The following is a 25,847-nucleotide window of genomic DNA, read 5'->3' on the forward strand; positions in this document are numbered from 1 at the left end:
TATGATGTTTAGTGGCTTTTTTCAATTTTGAAAAGGTTTATTTAACACAGATTTTTTTTTTCTTTTTTTTTAATGTAGCAATTGACAAGATGGATATGATTACGGCAAGGAAAGTAAGAAACACCTGCTAACTTGTAACACGTGTGAAGGGCAGAGTTTATAACAAAACTTTGCTCTATACATTTCCTTGACTACTTACCAGTTTATTATTACAACTCATAATTGTGATTGTTACTTTTTCTGTACATGGAGAAGTGAGCAGTCCAAGGTTTTATTCACTGATTGTATAAACAACATTTTTTCTTCCCCTTTTGCTTGCTTTCCTTTCATCTTCAACCCCACGAGTTACAAGGACAGATAAAGACAGCTTTCATTTCCACAGACGAGTATCACAGCCTCAGCTGTCAGAGTTTTGTTATCAGTAACTCAGTGAACAAAATCCATTTGATAACTGGGGTAAGTACTAAGAATGTGTTCATAACAATTGTTATGTGACCGGTGATGGCATGTTTAGATCTGCAACAAAATTTATCTCTAGCTGGTTGAAAAAGAAGATAATGAACTTTTTGCACTAAGAATTTTTGTCTTTCGTTTCCTTCGCTGCAAATTTAAAGGTTATCAGTTGTGCAGTCTGTCTTAGTTTCTCTTGTAAGGAAATAACTGTTGTCATTTCAGAACTGACTCTGTTATGATGGATGGGGGAGAAATATTTTTACCCTGATTGCATGACCTTAGAAAATCACTGTGGTTCCTAGCCTATGCAGGCTCATCTATTTTAGTCTCGTCCTTGAGGTCGGAGACAAAGCCAAAAGTTGGCAAGAATCTTCCAGCCAGGTTCACGTTCAACAAATGAAGGCTTGCCAAAGTAATAATCAAGGTCCCAATTGTACAAAACCATTAAGCATTAATTAAGTAAAGGAACTAATAAAAAATTAAAAAGATAGACATATTTTGAGATGTTATTTTGGACTAGAAGTAAGTTTTCTGAGTTCATTGACTGAAGCTGGGTGAATTCAATGCGATTTTTCTCAGTAGGTTCAGCGTACGTTTTATTCAGGTTTTATGTTCTATGAGAAAGGCAAGTGGATGTTTTGAAATATGGCTTGTTTTTAGAAGAGCCAAAAGTGTTTGGGGATGCTAACTGTAATCATTACTGTAGTAAAGGCCAATCTCTAAAGGAGAAAGGAAAAAAGCTAAATTTAAAACAATAAATTGATTTTTCTGAACATCAGCATTCACTGGGAATAAAGCTTAAGTTAGTTTTGCAGGTTTCCGAGTGTTTTTATAAGTTAAAGATAATTTGAAGAAGCATACCTGTCAATGGCCAAATTTCTAATGTGTAACTCCTTTACTTTGCCTTTACTAACAGGGTAAAGGTGATTATGTACTTTCCAAATGGGAGGTAGACACTACCAATAACTTGGTGTCTGTTCGAAGTTTTGCTGATTCAAGTCTGATCAAAGGTAAAGAAGAGTGTGGGGTTTTTTTTCGTTTTTATATACAAGTGTAGAAGTCATAATGAATTGCAGAAAACACTAAGACATTTTCAGTTATTTCATTGATTTTAGCAAATACACATGCATCAAATGGAACACTTCTTGTAAAGGTACAGCCAAAATGTGTGCTTCAAAACTGTTGAGTTTAGCTTAAACAGAATTGTGATGTATGTATCTAAGCTAAACTTTTCACAGACCTAGGAAGTTACAGGAGGTTAAATGTCTGTACGTTTCCAATGTTTGGTTGTACATTTTAATACATTTTTGCTTCAAAAAATTGCTTTGTCAAGAAAAATAATAAATTTCTGTGACTATTGATATTCTTAGATGCAGCGAAACTTCAAGTTCTTGACAATCTGCTGTTTGTTTTAGATACAGAGGTATGTATAATGACTTGGTTTAATCTTTGTTTTACAATGCTCTTGAACCAGCTATATTTATTTTATAAAATAAAGTTTCTTATATTTACAGAGGATCTTGATCTCAGTGGTTGTTTCTTTTTATTCTACTCCTAGTCATTATTTAAGCTATGTAACGTGTTAATATTCTGCTCAAAAAAGACAAAAAATGTATTCTATGAAGAAAATATGAAATCCATATCTGATTATTTTTTTTTTTACTCTAGAATATCTTAAGCATGTGGGACATTTATTCTCTTACTCTAATTTGGGATTGGCCTTTAATACATGTTGAAGAGTTTCTTCTAAGTGCAGAGTCAGATTCTTCTACGGTCATGTGGTAAGTAAAGCATTACAGCACCAACTCTGAAAAGTGGAAAGTTGTCTATCATTACAGGAAACACCACAAACACTTGATTTTCTGTGTTAGTGAATTTTTAGAAGTCTTTGTTGAAATCTTTCAAGTCAGTAGGACAAAATAATTGGATTGTAGGTATCCTTAGCTCTTGTGTCATAATAAAGAAAAGCTTGGCTCTTTCTGCTTCTTCTTGGTTTACCTGTTGTTTCTGCTAAGGAATCTTGCATGTAACCTGTACCATTTAGGAAACACTGATCTAAAATAATGTGTATAATATTGCTTACAAGTCTGATGTTACAAAAAAAGTTCGTCTGTCTTTTGGATAGATAAATAGTAAGATCTTCATTCTGCAGATGGGGAAGCCAAAATCTAGAGGTGCATGTATTGGTTAAAATACAAAAGAAGTTAATGGCAATTAATATTAGAAGACAAGACTCTTGAGTCTTTCCATTGCTCTGTACCAGTTTAAAAAAATAAGAATCAGATCTGTTTGAAAATCATAAAAATGTCAGAAGTCAAATGTCTGTCTTCTACATGCTAAAACACTGTTATTTTGGGGTCCACTATAGGGTTTTAAAATGTACCAGTTTCCATGGAAAACTAAAATTTCTAAAACTCAGAAGCCAGAGTATTTCACAATTTTAACATAAGATTTATACAGTCTATTTTGCTTTCTTTTTTCTCTCTTGTTCTGTAGGCAAGGGCTTGCCAATGTTAAACTGATAGTCATGACAATACCAGATAACAAACAGGTATAATCTCTTTATCTGTTGTGTTTATGTGTGCTGTTCCTCAATTGTTATGCAGTCACTCGCAGAAAAAAAGAGGGGAAAAAAAGAAAAGGAGATGGCTAAATATTTGGAGCAGACAGAATTCTCAGGAGCTGAAAGTCAAAACTGAAACAGGATCATCTATATATTAGGGTGTAGCAAGGGAGGGGCTATTGAGATGTCTTAAGGTGGTGACCAGGGCAAGCTGCCCTGCTGTTTGGGTTTTTTACAGATTGTTAGGGGTTGGTTGGTTTGCTTTTTTAGTGGTAGTCAGATAGGGAAGAGCAGAAAAACTTACTATCGACTTACATACCTTCACAGATTTCTTTAGAGTAGTATATCTGCTGTATTCAGCATCCACCTCCATGTACAGTCAGTGGAGTTAACTGAAAAAGAATGCCAGGATGAACATTACACAATTTTTTTAAGTGAAACCTGTCTAATTATACATAATAGGCATATATATAGGGGCAACATTTAATACTTCATTGAACTCTCTCGAATTGTAAAGATCTGCTTTTTCATAAAAAATTATAAAAATAATGTCTTTCAACTAAATCCACAAGAATCTAGACATGGTTCTGCAAACATTACTCTGTCACCAGTGTATGAGGAAAAAAATTCTAACTTGTTTGTTTTCCTCTTTTTTTTTTTCTTTATAGATGAGAAGCCTGATGGTTTTTGCGTTGCCCACTATGCAAGCACTCTATTCTTTGGAAGTATCTATCGTTTCTTCACTTGTTCAAAGTGGGATTGGCACAGTATGTTTAGATTGTTTTGGTTTTGGTTTTGTTGTTCTTGTTCTTCATTTGTTCAAAGTGGGATTGGCACAGCATGTTTATATTGTTTTGGTTTTGTTGTTCTTTGTCTTAATAGGTGTCATTGTATAGAGAGGGTATTGTGTTATTCTTCTTAGATTAGAAGGAATTTGTGCTAGAAACTGTGCAGGAACTGTACAAAGAAAGATAAAATGATGTCCCCAAAGGATGGAGAAAAAGATACAACACAGAGCAAACTGAAGAGTTTAATTGTAGGGCCAGGTCTAGTGCAATGTTTAATACTACTTCCGCGTGTTCTTGCTGCTGTTACAGCTAAAAGCTGTATGAAGTTCTCTTAGCATAGAAAAATGCTCTGGATTTATTTAAGTTTAGATGAGAGAATTACTTCTTTTACTGTTTAAACTGCTTCCTTATAAAGACTTCAACAAAAGAAGGTCAAAAAAGATGTTGAGAACTTTATCAATTAGGAGTGGTGAGGTGGAGTGGGCGTGTGAGAGGATACCAAGTGAGAAGTCTAAGCAGTGGCTCTTCATTGGAATTGTAAAAGTGACTGTGGTAAGCTCTGGATCTGATATGCAACAAAATGCAAAGTTGATGAAACTGCTGACCTTGTGTGAAGCACTTGGCAGAAAAGGTTATATATGTAACTACGCAGTGGAGAAAATAACGGCTAATATATCCCTGTTCTTTGATCTGAGATAACAAAGTCAAGGTGGGAAATGCCAAGGCATGTATTGCCTTTGTGGAATGTAGCACAGAGATCAGGTTCTAGAAGGTGTGAAGATGAAAGCAGCGTGACCTGCTTATGGCTTGGGCAGAATGAAAGAGTGCAGTTCTGAGAAGATGATCCACTCGTGTGGAGGATGTACTGATGGTAACTGAACTGGGATAGGAGAGCATTTTCAGTCTGTTCAGTTAAGGCCCTCAGAAATTTTACATGGTGGAAACTATCCAGAAAATAACATGATAAGCATTTTAAAAAAACAACAAACTTCTCTGAGTCAAAAGCAGTGGTTGTTTCTAGATTAGGAAACACTTAATATGTTGTAGTTGTGCTTTCTTATGACTGATTTCCCTTAACCACCTAATGATTTCTGTTATTGCATGCTACAGGATACAATATACTTCTTGGAAGGAATTCATGACGAATATCAGAGGTAAGGTAATGTTTTGTTTCATCCTACATCATTATTATACAAAAATGGCAGATTACTTCTACATATAGTTGTTTCACAGTCAATAAACTCACATAGTTGCCTCTCACCCTCAGACCCTCCGAAGGCCCAGTTTCTATTGTTGTGATGAGAAGTTTAACTGAAGCCTTGCCGGAAAATAGGTACGAGTTTCCATGACACAGTATTTTATTATTTTATTTTTTTGGCTATGGTTTGGCACTTCTATTAAAATAATATACTTTATTTCTCCCCTAGACTAAGTCGCTTACTTCACAAACACAAGTTCACTGAAGCAGAGAATTTTGCTATTCAATTTGGACTAGATGTTGAGGTAAGTTGTCCATTCTTGATAAATAATTTGGAGATTGATTAGTATAACGGAACTTATAAGTAAGGTTCTTGACCTATAGACCAACAGAAAGTGTTAAAAATGCTACAAATGCAGTGGAATGTTACCTTACAAAGCAACTTGCTAAACATGAAAGCTGATTCAAAATTAGATGACTACATGGTAAACTGGTTTTGTTTACAATAACTAACAAACCTTGCAATGCGAAGTGGTTCAGAAATACATCTTCTGATCAAAATAAGCGCTGCTGGATCAGGAGAAGGGACATTGTCCCTTTAAGTAACAGGAAAGAGTGTTGCTAGGGGGAAAAAAAAAAAGATAATTTTCACATGCATTTATTAACACATAGCCTGGCTTCATTACCTGATTTATTCAAATAATGCAATTTGAATGTTCCCTCTGCTTTTTTTGTTCTGGTTTAGTTTTTTAAATAAAAAAAAAAAAAACAGACTTAGCTGGCAAGATACCACAATTGTTAGGAACTAATAGATAATCCATTTCTGTAATGAAATCATTCAGTGTTCCTGGACACACTTTATCTCAAAAACATTGTGAACAAAAGTATAGAATTTTCAGTTCAAGGCTGCTTAAAACTTCATTGCATCAAACTGAAAACTGTGTTTCTTTTTTTTTTAATAGCTTGTATACAAAGTAAAAGCAAACACTATTTTAGAGAAACTGGCTTCAGCTTCTGTTGGGAGTTATGGTAGTGAAGTCTGGCTGGATCTTGTGAACGAAGCCAAAGAAAATCTGAAAAAAATTCAGGTATGTTTTTATTTCTACGCTCTTTCTCTAATAAAGTAATTAAAATTACAAAGGAGCTTGACATTAATTTCAGTTGTTTCCCTCTGCAAACAGGATAGCCAGTTTGTTGTGGATTACTGCATAAACGCTCCATGGCCACTGTATGAAACCACTCAAGAAATGTTGAACTACGCTAAAGTCAGAGTAAGAGGGTTTATTTGTTTAAAGTGCTTATACTCATCCATTTGTATTATATGCTTCTGTACAACTTGAGAGGGAGGACATCTGCAAACGAGTTACAGTCATTATAAAAGTACATGTGTTGTAAACTGTGTGTTACCAAACATGAAGAGGAAGAAAGGCTTGTTCCAACCTTGTTCTTGCTATTGCTTAAGGGCAAAAAAGAGCTTACGGTTTTATTTTTACATCAGAAAGCAGGTTTTCGTTTTAAGTAGTAGTCTCTTATGTACCTTTTAAATAATAATTTCAGGACTAAAAGCTCACAATATGTCGCCTTTTTGTTTTAATTATTTCAGTCTTTCCTGCCTTATCAAACAGATTCAGAGAGATGCATAACATCTGCCTGATCCTGCATCCTTGTAGAAACCAAATCACAGTCTAACATTGTAAAATAAAGACTCTAGTTTACAGGGGTACTAAGTTTTTGCTTGTGTCTTTATTATATTTGTAATACTGTCTGGCATGTTCTGCATGTATTAAGTTGTCAGCCAAACTATTTCATGTATTTGTTTCAGATCTTGAAGAAAGATGATAGAAACATTGCTCCATCGCCTGATGGGGCTCTGGTATCCTTAACTGAGGTGAGGACGAACTTCTTGGCCCTGCAATATCATGTGATAAACAATGTACAACTGTTAATCTTGTTTAGACTTTCTAAAAGCCTCAACAAGATTATGTTTTATAGTATGAAATATAGTATAGTATTTAATTTTGTTTCTTATTTAGTCCTGTGGTATACTGGACAGGCCTCATCCGCCTTCAAGGATAATCAGTGTAAAGTGTTTACACAATTTAAATTTTAGATTAATGCTTTATTAAACAAACTTGCATATATAATTACCTGAAATTCTTGAAAAGTCTGTATTTTCCTCCATTCTTCCTCTTTGTGATGGTTATTCTAACCATGTAGTATCACTGTTTGGTAAGCCAGATATTGACCTTAAATCTCTTGTCTGCATTCAGGTATTGAGAGCTCAGGCAAGGCTTACAACTTTCTATGGAGCTTTTGGACTGGAGAAATTCAGGTTTGTTTCTGTTTGTTCATTAAGATTTAAAGTAAATTTAATTGTAACGGTTAAGCATGTGCCGTTGAAATTAAGATTAAAAATTTGAGTTCATTAAACTTTAATCCCCTCCTTCTCTTTCTGAAGTTTCCCATCCTCTACTGTGGAGAAGGGAGAAAGCAGAGAGGCTAAGTCATCCTACATGTTGGAAACATGTATTATCTGTTGCACATTGCACATAAAATCTTGTATGGATTTATCTATTTATTTAATGTCAATAGGAGGGAGTGTGATTTTATACACACACAATCTGTTGTCTCCTATAGCATATAGTACTATCTAGAAAAGGGTTGAGGTTCTCCCCGCCAGCTCCTTTGATGTTGACATACAACAATAACAAGCATTTCTTTTCCTCCTCTTGCTTCTAGTGGTATTGCTTGGATAGAATTCTTGAATAACGAAGACCTTTTCAAGAATATCCTTTTTCAGCTAGAAGAAGGAAATCTGTCTTGTGCGCAGTACCTCTGGCTTAGGCATCAGGTGAGATGACATAAATCTCTCTCTGACGTTTATGGAGGGCGTTGAGTCTCAAATTTTCCAGCCTTATTTAGCAGAATCAGACCGATGCAGTTAAGAAACAACTCCTCAAAGAAGCAAAGGTCTATGGCAGAATTTCATTTATTATCACAATGATTACCAGTTCACCCAGCTCCTTAGCAGGCTGAACTTCTTATTGATTTAAGAATAAACTGCTATTTCTGATGTCAGAACGCATATTTCTAGTTCTGAAGGATGACAGTTCTTTGTTTTATTCTGTGGTGGTTATAATCTTCACTTCACTTTCTTGCAAGCACAGCTCTCATACTTTTTAAGTAGACATTTGCTGGCTGCCTTAAATCCTTTAAAAGTAATCACATAGACTCCTTACTCTGCATGACACGTTCATAATAGTGGCTATGAGCTATTGCATTCTTTAGTGCAGGACTTTCAGGTCCATGTCTGTCGTCTTCTTAATAAAAAAGAACTCTAGAGCAAGTCCTAAAGTACATGACCCTGCCACCATAATTTGCAAAGAAATTTCTTCAATTAGGTCTTGTTTAAGAAGACCAAGCTCTAGTTTTTCTGAACAGGCCTATGTTTTTTTTTTTAAAAAAAATCCTGTCTGATTATTGAGACTTTCTGTTTGTGTTTGGGAAATCTATTGCTTCTTCCTATTAGTGAAGCAGCTTTACAAAGTATCAGATAAACATATACTCCATATATCTGTAATTGTTCTGTTTTAATATTTTAGGCAGATTTTGAAAGCAGCTTTGATGAGAAAATGCTGGAGAACTTGCTTAATGCCATCCATTTCACTGTTCCTTTGAAGGAACTATGTTTGTGGCTTAAGAATGTTGTGATCCCTTTCTTAAGAAGAGTTGTGCCAAAGGGACAGGTAAGACTGACTTAATAAATGCAAAATATAATTTTCTCAAACTAAGAGAATTTTATAATCAGACCTACAGACTTTCATTTTTGAATGTCAGAACCTTGCTCCTCTGTCTTTTAAAGGAATTCTTCTTTATATTTACAGTTTATATTTTGAATAACTTCCTTTAAAACAATTTTCTAATGGCAAATTTTGCTGTGACAGATAGCGTAACTCTACTTATAACTGTATTTTTTTCAGAAAATATTAGCTAAATGGCTGGAACAAGGTGCTCGAAATCTTGAATTAACTGATAAGGTAAGTCATACTGCAGAGACTTTGCATATCTTGTATTTCTATGTGTATAATACAGTTTGCTAATATTAATTATTTTGGACAGGTAAATTGGCCAGAAAATGGACTCCAAATGGCAGAGATTTTTTTTACAAGCAAAAATGAAGGTGAAATGGGACTGACAATTTTTGGCCAGTGGACTCCTTTGGTAAGAAATGTAGCAAAAATAGGGATTTGCTCCCAAGAGTCTTCAGAACATATACTCTGTGCTAGAGTTGGAATGAATGCTAATTAGGTCACTATTGGTTTTGGCGAAGATTGACTCAGTTTCATGAACGGAAGGAACTGGTTTCCAATCTTCTTGAGTTTAAATATTTTTTAAAAAAAAGTCAGTACAACATTAATACTCTTTTATTAATGGTCTAAATATCAATAATATTTTTTAATATTCTGTAGTACGCAAATAAGCCAGAGTACTACAAAACACTTATATTTCAGTATCTTTACTGAAATAAAGATATGAACTTATGAACTTAAATTAGAAACATGTCTCATCTCTGTCAAAATTTTTGGAAATTAATTGCAATTAACCATGTGTTATGGCCTGGAGAAAACAGGTATTAAAAATCAGCTAGCTGTAAGGTTATGAATACTGAATTTGTGCAAACACAAATAAATTATGCATGTTGTATATCCTAGATATAGTAGCATCTATGAAAGTGGAGAAAGATAAAGCTCAAAGCTAACCAGCTGTTGCATTTTAGAAATTGGAAACATTGACATTCTATGTGAGTTAGATCTGCTGACTTCAACTGCTGAATCCCACATTTAAAGTGCATAATGGAAAGAAGAGAAATTTAGTCTTAAGTCCCACTTTTAACATGTACTTGATTTTCTTTTTTATGTGCCATGTAAGTGTAGCACTTCAGCATGTATAGTCCTAAAACCTGTAAGAATGCAAGGCATCAAAAATAGTCTGTGAGGTTTCTTGCAAGTTTGCATGAAAAATAGGGTTTTCACTCCAAAGGAAATGTCAGCTGTAGGTACATTGTTCCTAGTCATTTGTCTTACCTCTCCTTGAGACTTTCAGTGAATGAAATGCTCATCTGTCTTCCCTGTGCAGATTCTACTAGTACATCGTCTTTATATTTAGAAAGCATCTTTTCCTAATATCTTATTAGAATCTTCCTTGCTGCTTTGTAAGTCAACTATCCTTGTCTTATACCAGAGATGTGGAGAATAATTTGTTTTCCTCCTGTTTATGACAGCACTTAATGGTCTTGAAGATTGTAGCAAGTCTTCTAATGTTTCACTTTTAAAAACTTTCAGAGATGTGGGGACTGTGAAGAGGTACATAGATTAAAGAAGCTGGTAAATGATTTACAAGAACTGATAAATCTCTACAGAAAATACAACTGCAGGCTGGCACTCTGTGATTTCGAAAAGGTAATTCTGCAGACACTTCAAAAAGTGCTTTTGAGTAGCGGATTGCTCTGAGAAGGAGAAAAATCTTGTAGCATGTGATTTAAAGGCAGACAAAAGAAGAATCCTGATGGATTGGTTAGTTCAACTTGTGTTCATAAGCGGCTGCTAAGACTATTTGATGTGTTGTGTTTGTTAAAAATTGTGTTTCAACCATGGGTATAAATGTATAATGTGATGAGACACTATGATAAGGTATGGCTTAAACTCCGTGATTTGCAGTTCGTTACAGATTGTGTATTGTGGACCAAGCATTAGCAACAGAGAAATTAGAAGTGCAACTGAACAATAAGGGGCTTTGTAAAATAAAGGTTTTATTTGAGCTAAAGAGTGATGCTAGTTCTTGAAATCACTCAGTTGATTTCAGTGGACACTGGATGTTGAATTATTTATGAGAGCTGTAAAGTATCATGTACTAACATGTGTGATGTCCTTATGTGGCATTGTTCTGCTTGGAACATTGTTCTGCTCTTTTCTGCCCAGGAAAATGCAACTACTATTGTGTTTCGCATGTTTGATAAAATTCTGGCACCAGAGCTTGTCCCATCCATTTTGGAGAAGTTTATAAAACCCTACCTGTATGAACATAATCTACAAAAGGATGAACTACTTCTACAGTACATAAAGGTATTCGTATTTTCTTCCTTTTGAAGAAAGCCATTTAAACATGAGTAAGCATAAAACAAATCTAATGACCGTTTTTATTTGTACTTGAATTTTAGGACCAGCTTTCAGATTAGCTTACTCCTGTCAAGGAACTTATTGATAGGTGCTATTTCAGTAGTAAAGCATTAGCAGATGCAAGGGAAGACAGCCAAATCTGTCCCTTAATGTCCAAAAACTTTTCATTGTTGTTTATATTATAAGGTATTCCTATCTTTTCTGAATACAAAGATCCTAACAATCTATATCAAAATATGCAGGATTTACTGGAACGTTGTCGAACACGGTCTACTTCAGTATTTGAAACTGCATGGGAGGCAAAGGCAATAGCTGTCATTGGCTGCATCTCTGATACAGATGTAAGTATCAGGTGGTTCTAACACGTAAGTTCAGAATGAAACATTATTTTTACATCAGCATATGAGCACGTTTTTACATGAGTGGTACGAAGAGGAACAAATAACATGCTGTGTTATGCTATGGTTTTATTCTGTCTTGGTAATCTCTCATTTGTTCTTTGCTTGAGAATTTAATTGTAGTTTTGATGTCATCACATGGAAAACTCACCAACTTTAATACGTACGAAACTCAAGCTCTACAGTGTTGTAATTTTTTTCTAATCTAACTTGTCACATCATATGATGATAACGAATGCCCTTTATGCATTTTATTTCCTGGGCCAGGAAATAAAATGCTTGCCTACCTGAATCCATCACATGTGAAAAATAGTTCAAGAGATTACCTTGTAACTTATTTTGAAAAGTAAGCTCTTTATGTTCCTTTTATAGCTGAAATTTGATGCAGTTCTACAGATAATGCATGGTGCCATGGTACCATGGAGTGCAGCAGTGGAGCAGCTGGTAAAACAGCATTTGGAAATGAATCATGTCAAGTAAGGCTACATCCACAGTCTACACCTCAGTGTTGTGTGTACTTTTGATTAGAATTCTGTTGGGGCAGACGGGGCAAGAAATACTGTGTATCCGATGCAGTAGGATGATTAAATCACATGGCTGTAAGTAGCAAATAAATTAATGATAGTCTAATTTGTCCACAGAGTGAAGTTACTACAGGAAAGTTACCGACTGATGGAGATGAAGAAGCTTTTGCGAGCCTATGGCATAAGAGATACTAATCTTTTAAAGGACAAGCAGATGATAATGGTACGTCATCAGCATTACTCTTGTTTCTATTAAAAAATCTCTACGCTTACCTGCATGTATTTTCATGGGGTATTACAAGCCAGACTTTTCAAAAAGTATCAGCAACTGCTAGCTCTCACTTGTTATCAATATCCAGTTTTCTTGTCCCATTGGCACACGTCTTTTGCTTGAAAGCCCACTTTTTAAAAGAATTAGTGGATTAACTTAGCCCAACCTGATTAGCACAGCATTGATAACATAGTGGCTTCTGTATAGGAGGTGGCAAAGAGAAAAGGAAACTAACAAAATGGAAGGCTAAGTCCTCTCGAGACTTCAGATCCGCTTTCTCCTAAAGTCACAGTGAACAATACTTGGCAATTCTTATTTTATTTTTTTTTTAGCATCTCCCCTTTATTAGGGAGAAAACATAAGTATTTCTGGAAAAGTTCCTTGCCTTCTTGTGGAGCCAAATGAGTCCCCTGAATTTTGAGAGTTCCCAGGATAATTCTCTTTCCCAGATCCAATCTTCTCCCTGTTTCGCTTCAGTCAAGTTTTCTCTAGATAGCAGTTTTAAATTTCTAGGTAACATGCTTGGTACAAGCTGTACAACTACAAAGCAGAAGCAGTGTGTATAAATGACTTCCTTTGTTATCCTGCACATCAACAAACTAAAGTCTATATCTGTTTTCTTCTTACAGAGGCTAGTGAAATACATTCTTAAACAAGATACCCCTACGTCTTTGGAGGATGCTTTGAAAATCGTATCAGCCTATATGTTGCCCACTGTGGAAGTCTACATTCTGAGGATGATAGACCTGATTGACAAAGAAAGGGTACTAAAATACTTCGTGTCAGTTGATCTCAGAATTTAAAGACACTGAGGTCTAGTTTCAAAACAGGGGCAAGTTGTACTACTTGCTGAAATCTTATACCTGGTTTACATACGAATTTTTTTAATTATGGGTCTATTAATCATATATATTAATTATAATTCTATTAACACTTAACATTGAAAATGAGACCTTTGTCAGAGTTTTAAATGTCATGAGCCATCATTCATTTGTGGCAAAATGGATGAAAATTATGATTTTCATAATCATATGAAATTATTATGAATCAAATCAAAATATTATTTTCATATTGTATAGAATATATAAAACAAGTTTGGAATTGAAGTCACTACATATTTTCACATACTGTTTTTGCTAGAGTTATTTTGGGACAAGTTGCTTTCTTGCTAACCAAAAGAAAAAAAAAGATTAATTCTTCTGAGAAATGCTTTCTTCTAGTGCAACGATACCCCACATGAGTACACACCTGCCCCTTTAGTACTGAGAGCACCTGAATATTTGTCGTGTGATAAACGGTGTTGAATATTTATCTATTACACAAAATTCTCTTCCAAGTTAATTCCAAGTCCCAGTTTAGCAAAAAATCCTGAAGTTATCTTTAAATTACATTGATGTCCTAACTAGAAACATTTAACTTTGCTTGCTACGTTAAAGTAGGTGTGACTATCCTTTATACCCTGTGGTTGTCTCTGGTTATGTTATTGGGATCTCTTTGACCTGAAGAAAAGGAGGCTTTTTGATTAAAGGAATCAAATTAACTCCCTCGCAAAATACTGTTTCTCATGCAAACATTTGTTCTGCCTTACTAGCGCATGGTATTCTTGATGACCATACCGTTTTAAAAACATTGCATAACTGCCAATGAACAAAACTGTGTTTTAATTTGCCTCTTATAACCCTTAATGAGTAAGCACATAGATTTTACTGAAAGCCTCACAGATCTAGTAAAAACTATTCAGGGAGTTTAAGGAAGTCATGTCATGGTAAAAGTATTTTCTAAAGAGATTTGAAATTCGTCAGCAGAAGATTAATCTTCCCAGTTGGCCATTGTATCAAAGCAAGGGATTACATGTAACTTAGCTTTTTCAAAAGCAAATGCCCTTTTCTTTTGATTATTTCTGGTTTACTTTTTTTTTTTTTATTTTCTCCTTCAGGGAGAGGAATCTCTGACTTTGTTAAAGTCTCTGACTCTTGCTGAAGCTGAGAAAGTTGCAGAGAGATTGACTGTATGGGGAACACTGGTATTACAGAATAAAGCAGAAAATTCTGAAGAGGTACTGAGCCATTTCACGTTGTAAAGGGTGTGCACAAATTATTCTAAACACTATTTTTACCCAGATGCTTAAAATCAGGTAGGAGATGCAGATGTAAAAACTTTATCTTTCAGCAAAAAGGGGTGATTAACTGGTCCTGCTTTGAGCAAGAGGTAGCACTAGGTAACATCTTGAATCCTCTTCCAACTTAAGTTTATTCTGATTCTGTATATTGTACAATTATTTCATGTAACTTAAAGCCATCTCCACACAGTGGCATGGCTATCTGAATTCAATTAATAATTTCTAAATCTTGCTGCATTATTATACCTCTAGTCCTACATATTTTCCAGTTTTCTTTAGCTGGTTGGAAAACATCTATTTAAAAACTGTAGATGTGGCTTTGCCACACACCATGGTGCCTTGAAGCTTCACAGTTGACAGGACACATTTCTGTGGTTGCAGGACAGCAGAGAATTTTTGTTAACGTTGTTTTAGGGAGTTATTCTGGGCAAGGGACGGAAGAACAAAGGGAAAAGGGTGGATATTTTCAAAACTCCTGTGAGAGCTAACACTCTTTGTGGAATACATATATATTACAGCTATAAAATATTTGCTATTTCTATAAAGGGTGCATGTTTACAATAACTTTCTGTTCTCTTGCTTTTCAACTAGTTGTATCTTAGACTTGAGAATTGTTGCTCAAGAGGTTTGTAGGGCACTTCACTCATTTTAATAGAATGGAAGCCTGAGGGTCACTGTCACTGGCAGCATTTTGACCAAACAAAACATTAACCTCTTCCTTTCCTGCAGCACAAAACACAAATGTTTATGACTCAGACACTCGTGGAAATCCTTAAATTCCTGTTCAGCATTCAGAAAGGTAAGCTACAACTTAAAAATCTTACCTTTTGTTTGTAAGTGGAGTCAGGAAGTAATTGTTTTTCACCTCCAACAGACAATCCTCTGAAGAAGGATGAATGTGAAGCAAACCTAAAAATGTTTGAAACACTAGCCACCCTGCAGGTAAGCATCTTTATAGTTTCAAACTGCTTCTGACTTTCTGTAGTTATTCCAATTGTTCTTATAACATGGATGATATTCAAAATTAATCGTATTTACAACTTATGTCCAAAGGTTGTTTTTGTTACTGCCTACAAAGAGATTCTAAGGCTAATCTAGCAATTTAAATAGTGCCTGGGAGGTTACCAACTACTAGAACTCAGTCGTCCATTTAAACCAAAAAATTAGATACTATCCCAAAAGTCTTAATTGCTAACGCTTCAAAGATTTCGTGATAGAGTACTGCAATATTTTATTAAGGTCTTATTATGGTTTGTAAACTTAAATTATTTAATACAGCATTTGAGCATGCAGGATCTTTTGGGTTTTTTTATTTTGCTTACCTACTGCCTAGCAAAATTGTCTAATTTATTGCATAAATCAGTAATTGGTAGAAACTATTAAAGTCAACTGCATACTGAAAGTACTCTTCAGAATGAAACAAGAAATAAAAATATTTTAACAAAAAAAAACCCACAACATTTTTAAAGGAAGTTAAATATATACAAATATATAATTTTTTTTTTTCTGTTGCAGAAAGATTTTGATATCTTTCTTTCAGTTGAAGAATTTAGGAATCCTTCACTGATGTCTAGCCTTCTTGAGGATCACATAAAAGCTTACGAAACTGTCAGATCTCTGTCAAAGTCTAGAAAAGTGCAAACAACTAATTGTGATTCAGAAGATGGTAAAATCAAGAACCGTTCTACTGAGTCAAGGCTGTACAGACTGGCTTTGCTCCTGCAGAGGTCGGAGCAAGAACTGGGAGAAAAGCTGGCCTTGAGAGCACTAGATGCTGGAAAAGTTGAAGATGCTGTAAAAATATGCAGGTAAAACTGCAGAGGCTTTCAAGATTATAACTCTTAATGGGCTTTTCTGTACTATTTCTGATTCTTTGCAGAAGTAAGTAGATGTAGAGCAAAGAAAAGGATTTTTTTTGTTTATTTTTTTTTCTAAAAATGACTGTTTAAGAAATATGCTTATGTTGTTTGTATAGAAAATTGAGTGTAGAGCTGAGTTGTAGTCTCTGCAAATTGCCATTGGTTTTTGTTGTAAAATGATTATTTAGTAAAAAGATTGCCTACAGTTTTACAGTGAGAGAGAAGTAAGGCACAATTATTAAATAACCATTTTGAGAGCTTCTCGGCTCACGCAGATAGGAGAAAACTGTTGTACACTGACTGTACATAACATGTCGTGGTTTCCAGCTGGTCTCTGCCTCATGCTTAGGTTGTCAGATAATTTAAATTTACTACCACCTCCCCCAGAAGAGATGAGATTAAAAAGTTACATGTATTTCTTATTATTAATGTGTTCTGTGTGCTTCAGTATATATCCCTAAAGTCAGCTCCATTGTGTTTTTTCACTTCAGTCATAAAAGTTTTAGTTGCAGTGAGTCATATAGGTGAAAGAACTAAAAAACAATTAAATAATTAGAACAGAATGTGGCCCTAAGTAAAAGCCCTAAAGACTATTTTTTTTTAATTTATTTTTAACACCCTTTTTTTTTTTTAATAGGAAGTTCTATGAAAACCACTGTAATGAAGAAACAGGGAAGCTGCTGTTTTCAACATGTCAAAGGCTTTGTCATATGTTAGGAGCTGATGTTCCAATGATCACTCCTAAAGATATGAATCTTCCAGCAGTGATCTATGAAATGGCTTGCCAAGCAGCTACAATATGTAGTCCAGGTAGTTATTAATTATTATCGTTTCTTCGTGTTCATGTTGGGAATCCAGCTTTCCAAACAGTATTTAATAAACATGAATACAAAGTGAATTTCTATATATTGCTCTGTAAAAATAGATGCTTGCAAAGAATTGTTTCCTTTTGATAGGACATATGAACCTTTCCATTCATAGCATGCTAAAAATCTTAATATTTTTACAGATTTGCTATTAGATTCTCTGGAACTATGTAAATATACTTTGGCTGCCAAGGAAATTTACAGACAGTGCCAAATAGAAAACTATGGATTTACAGCAAAGGTATTTTCAGCTAACCTGAATATATTTTTTTTTTAATAAATGTAATGTCTCGATTGACTGAATAATGTTCACTGTACATACTTTTTTTTCCCCTCTCATTTTTGCAGCAATATTTAATCAGTTTGTTTAAAAAGCAAACAACAACAACAAAACTCCACACAGCTCTACAAATAAAGGTTTCTCTGAACATGTGTGTGCTTCAGCATAAAAAGTAAACTGATACAAGCACTCAAAGCAGTGCACCTACGGCACAAGCACAATTAGCATATTCCACTTACATTTCAGTATAATAAATCCCTCTAATGTGACTGAAAATATTACTGATTTTATTGAATAGCTGCTACCAGGACTGCTAGAGAACGTAGAGAGCTGACTTCAAAAAAGCTGCCGCTTTTTTTTTTTTTTTAAAAAAAAAGGTAAATTATGGCAGGAGGGTTTGATTTTTAAATGCATGTATTATGTGAAGGCATTCCCATCAGTTTTGTAAAAGTTTAAGATGGATCAAGTTCTTGAATGATATCTTTGTTTTTTGTTGAGGTCAAGCAGTGCTTTAGGCTATTTGAAATGAATCGGCTCTTACAGTTTGAGTGGGATAGATCAAAGTGGCTAGGCAAGCATATTTATGCACTGAATGTTATTTTTCTAAATAATGATCTGTTTGAAAAGTGTTCGCTTGTAATATTTGGCCAAGAATGTTTATGAAAGCCTCCATTAAATTAATCAAGAATGCATTTTGGCTGTACAGCTGAATAACTGCAACATCAAAGAAAAATGTGGCCACTCTAAGTAGGAAATGTGTTTAATGCTAGTGGCCATTTAACAAAAAGTAGCACAGTAGAACCTGTTTTCAAATAAAAGATTGTGTTCTATTCCTGTATTCTAAATCTGGAATCTCTTGCAACACTTTGTTAGTAGACTTATTAGCTGTTCTTTTTTGTTGTGTGTACTTTTGACAATGTTCTTATTTAGACAACATCTTTTGGAGGAGATAAAGATCCTTATGAAGAGTGGACTTATGATGATTTCTTTAATGAAGATGGGATAGTTCTTGATCCACAGATAGCTCTTCCAGTTGCATACGAAACTATTTCTTCTCTCCTGCCTGTTTCTGGTAAACTTGTTTTCCTGAACGTTGACTCAATATACAATCTGTATTTCAGACTGATTTTTGCTAGGAATATAAGTAAGTCAGCATGTGTGGAAATTATCACCTCAGAAATCTTAATTAGACAAAGTCATGGAAGAAATATCCATTAGAGAGGGGGCAAAGAGTGTAAAGATGACCTTGGTTTTTATTCTGCTTCAGGAAGAATCTGAATGACAAATACCTGACCACATACTCTATGAGCACATAGAGAATGCTCTGGAGAAGTGTTGACCGTAAACTTGCCCTGTTCTTACGATCGTCTCTAGACATCTTCTGGTAGCCACTAATCGAGACAGGATTTTATCAAGATGAATTTCAGCTTATTCTAAACTGATTGTCCTTGTATTATACACTATTGTAGGTATACGTGAGTTTTTGAAAATTTCAAGTATTATAAACAGAACTCTACAGCATCGTAGGTGCTGAAAAAAGGCACTTTCAGCTCTCTAAAAGAAGCACTGAATGTTTCAGAATTATTAAACACATTCTGATGTAAATGCTTTCTTTCCTAATGTGTCATTCTTGTATTAAAAAGCATATAATTGCAAATTCTGTTACACAGTGCTCAATCTACTGATAAAGCATATGCTTATTTGATTGGTTTGAACAGATTTATTACCTTGACAAATGAAGTGTTTGTGTTGACATTTCATCAAGATAAAGAGATTTACACACAGAGTAGTTACTGAAAACCATTGGTTTGTATTCCTTTGTGTGTTTGAAGAGATAATTCCCTCCTAGAAAATAACTTCCGATTAGGCACAGTTAAAAGTAGCAGTCCTGGCTCTTGGAGTTCATATGTGTCTATTTTGTGTACTGTGCCTGAAGTATTGTGGTTTTAAGGTACTTCCAGGCTTCATGGTGTTGCTGAGATGTTGATGCACTGCTGACATGTATTTGTCTGTCTTTCAGAGAACAAGCTGTATCCTTTGGACTCTACGAGCCTGGCAAACTGTGCATTTGTTAAAGGTATCATGACGGCAAGTTCACCACGCTAAAAGCATTAATCAGAGCACTAGAAAACATGAGGTTTAAATTCAACCTACACAAGCATGACTAACTCATAGGTTTTTTTAAATAGGTACCTGGACGTTCCACTTAAAGCCACGTTCTAGGGGGATAGCTTGGTTCAGCACAGAATCCACCAGTTTGGGTGGTGATTGCTGCCATTCAGCCATGCGATTTTGGGCATGTTGTCAAAGCCTGTACTTCAGTACAGAAGTTCTACCACTAAGAGCTAGGATCCATTAGAGCCTTTCCAAGAACATGACCAACTTCTGGTTTTTGAACTAAAACAGGAGTCTATGAAATTAAAAGCCCTGAAAATATAAGGTTTTGAAGGGAGCTAAGGCTGATCTTGTGTCGTAAATTTAATGAAGAAAAAGAGAAACTGCTCTAATTCCAAGAACAATATACTTAATACAAACGCACTGATTATTTTCTGAGGTTGTTTGTTTTCAAAATGTATCGCAGGACAGAACCTTCTACTGCCAGCTGGAACTCCCATCTGTGCAGTGCTACAGAACCTCATGGAGTGCAGCCAGTGTGAGTTAGCTCTGCGGCTGATAGTCTGTTCATTTGGATCCTGTCTTCAGCATGGTGTATCAAATAACATGGATTTTCCCCTGAGTGAAAAGGTATGGCAAGAATGATGCTGAATTTTGCTGAGAGTAAATCTTAGAAGTATACCAACTATTAGCAAGTTCTGAGTAGTTACATAAGAGTTGGATAGGTATGGGAGAGGCTATCACCATGACCTTTTAAAAATTACTACCACTTGATCAGACGTTGAGTCATTTTGTGAAAGGAGCTGTTAGTTTCTTCCCTATTTTTCGTGGTCCTGTTTCTTTTTGCAAAGTATGTTCAGAACTAAACTCCTAGTCTCTGCAGGGAGGCCAGGAATAAAATGAGTGTTAATGGTTTATTATGTTCTTTCACATTGTTTTATCATTGGTTAGTATGGGAAAAGCTGCAAGTAGACTATCCAAGAAGCACTCCTCAGTGTAAAAGCACTGGGAAGCAGGAATCCTTTGTCTATCTAGGAGAGATTTTTATAAGACCTTCATTAAAACTGAAAATACAATTACTATAGTACCCCCTATTATGCTGTAAATGAGAAGTTGAAAGCTTAGAATTTATTTTTAAAAGTATGCTTTTTTTTTTTTAATCATAGCTACATGATGGCAATATGCTAGATCAAACCAAAACCTTTATCATGGCTATGAAACAGAAGTGTACTTCAGTAATTATGACCACTATCCTAACCTTACTACACAAGGTAAGAATGCTCTAAAAAGGATAAGACTGAGCCCCTTTCTTCTGCTCTGTCAAGAAAGGGGCTACCTTTCCTATTGCAGAAGCCCGTCCTGAAACTGTTGTGTGGCCAAATGCCACAAAACCCACACGTTCTGGAAAAAATCACACACCTTGGAAAACCAGAGGAGGCGAAGGGAAGTACTGAACAGTGTTGCAGTGGTGGGAAGGGATTGGGTTCCACAGCCTCATGTCTCATTACCAGAATGGGACAAGGGTGGGCTGGGTGCCTCGCTTCCGACCACACTTCTAACTTAAAGGCCCAATACACCTCTAAATTACAGAGTACTTTTTATGTGTTATACTTTATCCAAAGAGACCTATTAAAATAAATTCCTGAAGTCTATAATTTTTTTTCCCCTAAAACACAGGTGTTCAACTGTCATCTCATAGATCAGAACCTGGCATTGGGATATTGCACAGTTTTGCCCGAGGAAGATATGTTCAATAAGCTGTGGGATGTCATAAACAATACGTGGCAAAATTACAGAAAAGTTTCGGTAAATGCACAAGGCAATACGTTTCTTCAGCAAACAGAGAATGTTAAAAAGTTTATTTTAAACAGACATCAGCAGTATCATATGGAAGGGGAGTAGTTTGCCATTATTAAGGGTACAGTTGTTTGAATGTGTTCCTCCTTTAGGGCACCGCTGAGAGAGAAGCTGTGTTTACCACAGTCTAAGATTGTGCACAGGCACTTGCTGTGAATACTCAGCATGATGTAAGTCCAAGCATTAGGTTACCTCCTCATGACTTACTCCAAAGCTTGAAATTGTTTATTTCAGGTCTCGTCGTAGTTTATACCTACATTATATTTTTCAGAAATTGTTCTCTGACAGCAGTTGTCAAGAATGGAATGAATACATAGATACATTTATGAAAATATAAAGAAAGATGGAAAGTAAAGCGTAACAAAGAAATGGGGAGAGTGTGTGACAAATTCAGAGAAAAGTTGATGTCTTAAAAATACCTTTTGTATTAGTTTCACTAGTACAATACTAACAAAATATTTTTAAGAAACTCAATTTTAAAGTAGCGTTGAACTGCCAAACTCAAGAGGTGGAGTATTCCTGATACTATCTTCTGTGAGGTTTGTTTTCATTTTACACAGTTATGTGATCATTTGTGAATTGTTTTAAGTTCCTCTGAGGATTTAGACTTTAGGATTCCCAATTTTCAGATTATTTATTATACTTGTTTTCAATTCCTTTCTCACTCCTTTTAGGCAGTAGCTCTAGTTGGAGCACGGCTTGCTGACCAATGTGGTAAAACAGAAGAAAAAAAAAAATTCCAACAACTGGTTACTGATGCAGAATGGGGTATCCGACTTGGCAAATTTGGTGTAAGTTTGATTGATTTTAAGGTTTTATTAACTGATTAAATATCAGTATATGCTGAGATGTATTGTGATTTTTTTAGACAGATTTCCCATTCAAATGTAAGGAAAGTTGGGGGTTTGTTCTGGTTTTGATTTTTCATTCTGCTTGTCTGCTTAAATAAACCTCAGAAGCTGAGAAATGCAATAACTGAGGGTGCTACAAAAGTGCTATAAAAGAACTTTTAAGTGCTTAAGTATTATTTGGTACAGGGCATAGTCAGCAAATGCACTGCTTTTTCTTGCTCTAAAAGTGTCTGGATTGAAACTGAAGAAAACATAAATGGTTAATTATATAAGGAATTAGTCTTGATATTATCTAAAAGACTTCTTTGGGAAGAAGATAAAAATGTTTATTTATCTGTAGATTTCTTTCGAGACTGTATTTAGACAACCACGAATAAGGAAGAAGGAACTCATAAGAACACTGGTGCAAAATCCAAAAGTAGACACAGATCTCATATTGAGTTACTGCAGGTAATAATTAAAGCAAGTCAACTGTGTTTAATTGTTGCTGTAATAATAACCGTACCTACTGAAATCTGTTTTGGTTTAAATAGATCCTCATTAATACAATATGAAAACTGTTTGGATTTTTTTTAAGTACTCATCAGAATACATACTGGTCTCTGGTGAATTTATTCATAAGGAAATAAGCACCTTGACAAAATTAAAGGTCACAGAGAAAATAATATTCTGTCGTCTTCTAGTACTTTCAGGCTGGACAGCGATGCCGCACTGCAGCTTTGCATTGAAACCCTTCTTCTCCAGAATGCTAATACAAATCATGTTGAGGATGACTCTGCAGAATGCAGTGAGAAGCAACCTCATTCCACATTACTAGCTAGAGCGCTAGAAATAATCCCTCTACTGAAAAGCACGACAGACTTGGTCACTAGCCTCAGTGGAATATTGTACAAGGTAAAAAAAAAAAAAACCACACCAGAAAAAAAGATAAAAAACCCACACACCAAAACAAGCAAAAAGAATCCCTGAAGTATCCATCTAGTCTCAAGTGCTGCATGTCACTTGAATGACAGATTAGTAATTCCACAGAAATTTGAAAAGGTTATTGTTTTCAAATTTTCCTAAAGAACGTTAATGTTACATTTCAGTTTCCTGCTTCTCTAGAAAAAAAAAAAATAGAGCAACATATCTGACTTTCTTTAAAGACAGGTGTAGTCTTTCTTCTCAGCTTCACTTAAAAAACAACCAGAAAATAGTCAAAACAGTAATTTCAAAATATGATAGCACACTGGAAATATTTCAAAGTGCTACATCAAAATAGATAGGGGCCAAAAAATTTATGTCTTGGATTTTTTTGTTTGGTTCACTTTTTTTTTTTTTTGGGGGGGGGGGGGGTGTGAGGTTTTTTTTTTGTTTTGTTGGGGTTTTGGGGTGGTTTGGATTTTTTTTAATCACTTCATGTTTAGTCTTTCTGCAATTTCCTAACAATTTTTTTAGGATTTAGGGCTATGAAGGGGAAGTCTTTAGAGAAGACTTTGAAGTGGAAGTTTTAAAGAAGTATGTCATGATGCTTATACTATTTCCTCACTGTCATGCCAATATAGTTGGTATTAAAATTGGAGAAAGTTAACTCAGTTGTATGTTGTTATAAGACAAATCATATAAGATCTTATAAAACTGTTATTTTGAACAGCTCGATCCTTATGACTATGAAACTATTGAAATTGTCCTGAAAGTGATACAAAACGCTGATGAAAAGAACACCAGTATCCAGCTGAATCAGGTATGTCCTGTTCCCTTGCTAATGGCATCTATATTCTGTTTTATCTATTTATTAGTGTAGCTACCCAAGAGTCTGTGGAAATTAATTGAATTATTCTAGCTACACAGCTCTCATGCAGAAAATAGCATTCAAGAAATAGTGATTTCTAGCTCTTTCTCAGCAATGGCTCATAGCAGGAGCAAAAACTCTGCAAAATATGTACCAGCTCTGCCAAAAAACCACATGCCCTCACGACTTAGGCATGTTTACTGGGGGGTAGGGAGAAAAATAGTAGTCTTGTGGCTTTCTTGCTTTTTCCTTGGTTTGTTTATTTGTTGGGTTTTTTTCTTATTTCCTTTTCCCTCCTCCCCAGGCTTTGAACCTCCTCAAACATCTGGAATCTTATAAAAGAATTTCTCCACCCGTGGACCGAGAACACCAGTATGTTTTAGAGCATGTGATTCCCTTATCTCCGGCTGCTCAAACCAGACTGCCCTTTCATCTGATATTCTTTGGAACTGCACAATGTTTCTGGAACATTATATGTACGTTCAGTATTTTGTATGGCTATATATATAATTGCCTTCCTCTGCTATCTGTAAACTTTCAAGTTCTGCAGTATATATTTTATATTAATTGTAATTCTTTATTAATATAGTTTTCTTTCCAAGTACTTCTGAAAGCACTTGTCCTCCCAAATTGCCGCCGTTGAGGTAAACAGCTTTCAGTGGAGCTAAAACAATATATACAATGCAGAATTCTGTCCTCAAATTCTTTTCTTAGGACCTCTCAAAGACCAAAGTAATCCATGTATCCCTCTTCCCAGGCCAGTGTGGATAATTAAGATTATATTCTTTCTCTCCCAATGGAGGTCTGCCTCTAACAATAAATGGAAAGTGCTTTGTTTCATAGAGAAAGCTGCAAGTGGACTGTGACACTATCACAGGCAGCTGTCTTTTTCTTTTCAGCTGCAGAGCTCAGTGAGGAATCCTTCCCAACACTTCTGTTGATTTCCAAACTAATGAAGGTAAAGTAGGATCTTGAAATAATTTATTTCAAAATTATTCTCCCCCCCTCCAAAAAAAAAGACCTTTTGTCTTTCTTTTGCATTATTTTGGCCTCGCTGTAGAACTTCTGATAACTCTTAATCTACTTGAATGTTTTTCTAGGTTTCACTGGATACCTTACACATGTCTGCAGCTCGACATGTCTTTGAAAAAAAATTGAAACCAAAAATATTTGAAATGAGAAACGGTGGATATACATCAGTGGTTAACAAAGAAACAACTAAAACTGTGCAGACAATTCAGTCATATCTGCTGTCTATAATTAATCCAGAGTGGGCTGTAGCTATTGCTCACAAGATTGCACAAGAATTTCCAACAGGTAAGGTGCATATGTGATGACTTGAGGTGTGAAGTAATGGGAGGAGGAGAACAGGTTTCAGGAAAGAGAAGAGAAGCTAGCCTGTTTGTTCTGTATTCTTCAGTAAAACCCAGGGAAGTTTGGGAATAAAAATGCATTTGTCTCCTACACCCAGTTTTGAACAGTAGGCTACAAAAAACAACCATTGTGTAACACAGCATCACTATTAAATCCTTTTTTCTCTCTTTTTAATCCACGTTGTCTTGCTTAAAGTTTCTGCGTGTTCATACCACCTTCAGACACGTTTTCCAGCAAAAGAAAATATTTCAGCCAAATTTAAGCTAGCTTCTCTATTATCTGAATCCAAATAGATATTTTTTTTGTTCTTTAGGTACAAGAGCTTTCCTGATATTTTAAATAACTTCTAAATTTTTTTAAAAATTATTTGAAATAAAATGAATA

General features: G+C 35.2%; 1 protein-coding gene across 7 annotated transcripts in view; it reads left to right on the forward strand.

Moving 5' to 3' along the window:
- The window catches only part of KNTC1 (kinetochore associated 1), a 40,342-nt gene that overhangs the window by 3,093 nt on the left and 11,402 nt on the right, over positions 1-25,847 (forward strand). For 6 of the 7 annotated variants that reach the window (XM_086623687.1, XM_086623686.1, XM_086623689.1 and 3 more), the window contains exons 7-48: positions 79-113; positions 346-456; positions 1,370-1,463; positions 1,824-1,876; positions 2,122-2,234; positions 2,950-3,004; positions 3,685-3,783; positions 4,915-4,958; positions 5,072-5,137; positions 5,232-5,307; positions 5,965-6,090; positions 6,184-6,273; positions 6,825-6,890; positions 7,273-7,334; positions 7,742-7,853; positions 8,605-8,748; positions 8,983-9,039; positions 9,122-9,223; positions 10,345-10,461; positions 10,981-11,124; positions 11,421-11,519; positions 11,949-12,052; positions 12,218-12,323; positions 13,001-13,135; positions 14,308-14,427; positions 15,220-15,289; positions 15,365-15,432; positions 16,006-16,298; positions 16,987-17,159; positions 17,359-17,456; positions 18,426-18,567; positions 19,516-19,572; positions 20,077-20,240; positions 20,777-20,881; positions 21,288-21,416; positions 22,142-22,258; positions 22,659-22,768; positions 23,002-23,212; positions 23,952-24,041; positions 24,394-24,565; positions 24,989-25,047; positions 25,190-25,406. In XM_086623687.1, the coding sequence (XP_086479813.1) occupies positions 79-113; positions 346-456; positions 1,370-1,463; positions 1,824-1,876; positions 2,122-2,234; positions 2,950-3,004; positions 3,685-3,783; positions 4,915-4,958; positions 5,072-5,137; positions 5,232-5,307; positions 5,965-6,090; positions 6,184-6,273; positions 6,825-6,890; positions 7,273-7,334; positions 7,742-7,853; positions 8,605-8,748; positions 8,983-9,039; positions 9,122-9,223; positions 10,345-10,461; positions 10,981-11,124; positions 11,421-11,519; positions 11,949-12,052; positions 12,218-12,323; positions 13,001-13,135; positions 14,308-14,427; positions 15,220-15,289; positions 15,365-15,432; positions 16,006-16,298; positions 16,987-17,159; positions 17,359-17,456; positions 18,426-18,567; positions 19,516-19,572; positions 20,077-20,240; positions 20,777-20,881; positions 21,288-21,416; positions 22,142-22,258; positions 22,659-22,768; positions 23,002-23,212; positions 23,952-24,041; positions 24,394-24,565; positions 24,989-25,047; positions 25,190-25,406 (4,605 nt within the window). Of the gene's footprint in view, positions 1-78; positions 114-345; positions 457-1,369; positions 1,464-1,823; positions 1,877-2,121; positions 2,235-2,949; positions 3,005-3,684; positions 3,784-4,914; positions 4,959-5,071; positions 5,138-5,231; positions 5,308-5,964; positions 6,091-6,183; positions 6,274-6,824; positions 6,891-7,272; positions 7,335-7,741; positions 7,854-8,604; positions 8,749-8,982; positions 9,040-9,121; positions 9,224-10,344; positions 10,462-10,980; positions 11,125-11,420; positions 11,520-11,948; positions 12,053-12,217; positions 12,324-13,000; positions 13,136-14,307; positions 14,428-15,219; positions 15,290-15,364; positions 15,433-16,005; positions 16,299-16,986; positions 17,160-17,358; positions 17,457-18,425; positions 18,568-19,515; positions 19,573-20,049; positions 20,241-20,776; positions 20,882-21,287; positions 21,417-22,141; positions 22,259-22,658; positions 22,769-23,001; positions 23,213-23,951; positions 24,042-24,393; positions 24,566-24,988; positions 25,048-25,189; positions 25,407-25,847 lie in introns of all 7 variants that reach the window. The other variant, XM_086623688.1, reaches the window with a different exon arrangement.

This window comes from Tauraco erythrolophus, chromosome 19 (assembly GCF_009769465.1).
Source record: "Tauraco erythrolophus isolate bTauEry1 chromosome 19, bTauEry1.pri, whole genome shotgun sequence".
Lineage (NCBI taxonomy): Eukaryota > Metazoa > Chordata > Aves > Musophagiformes > Musophagidae > Tauraco > Tauraco erythrolophus.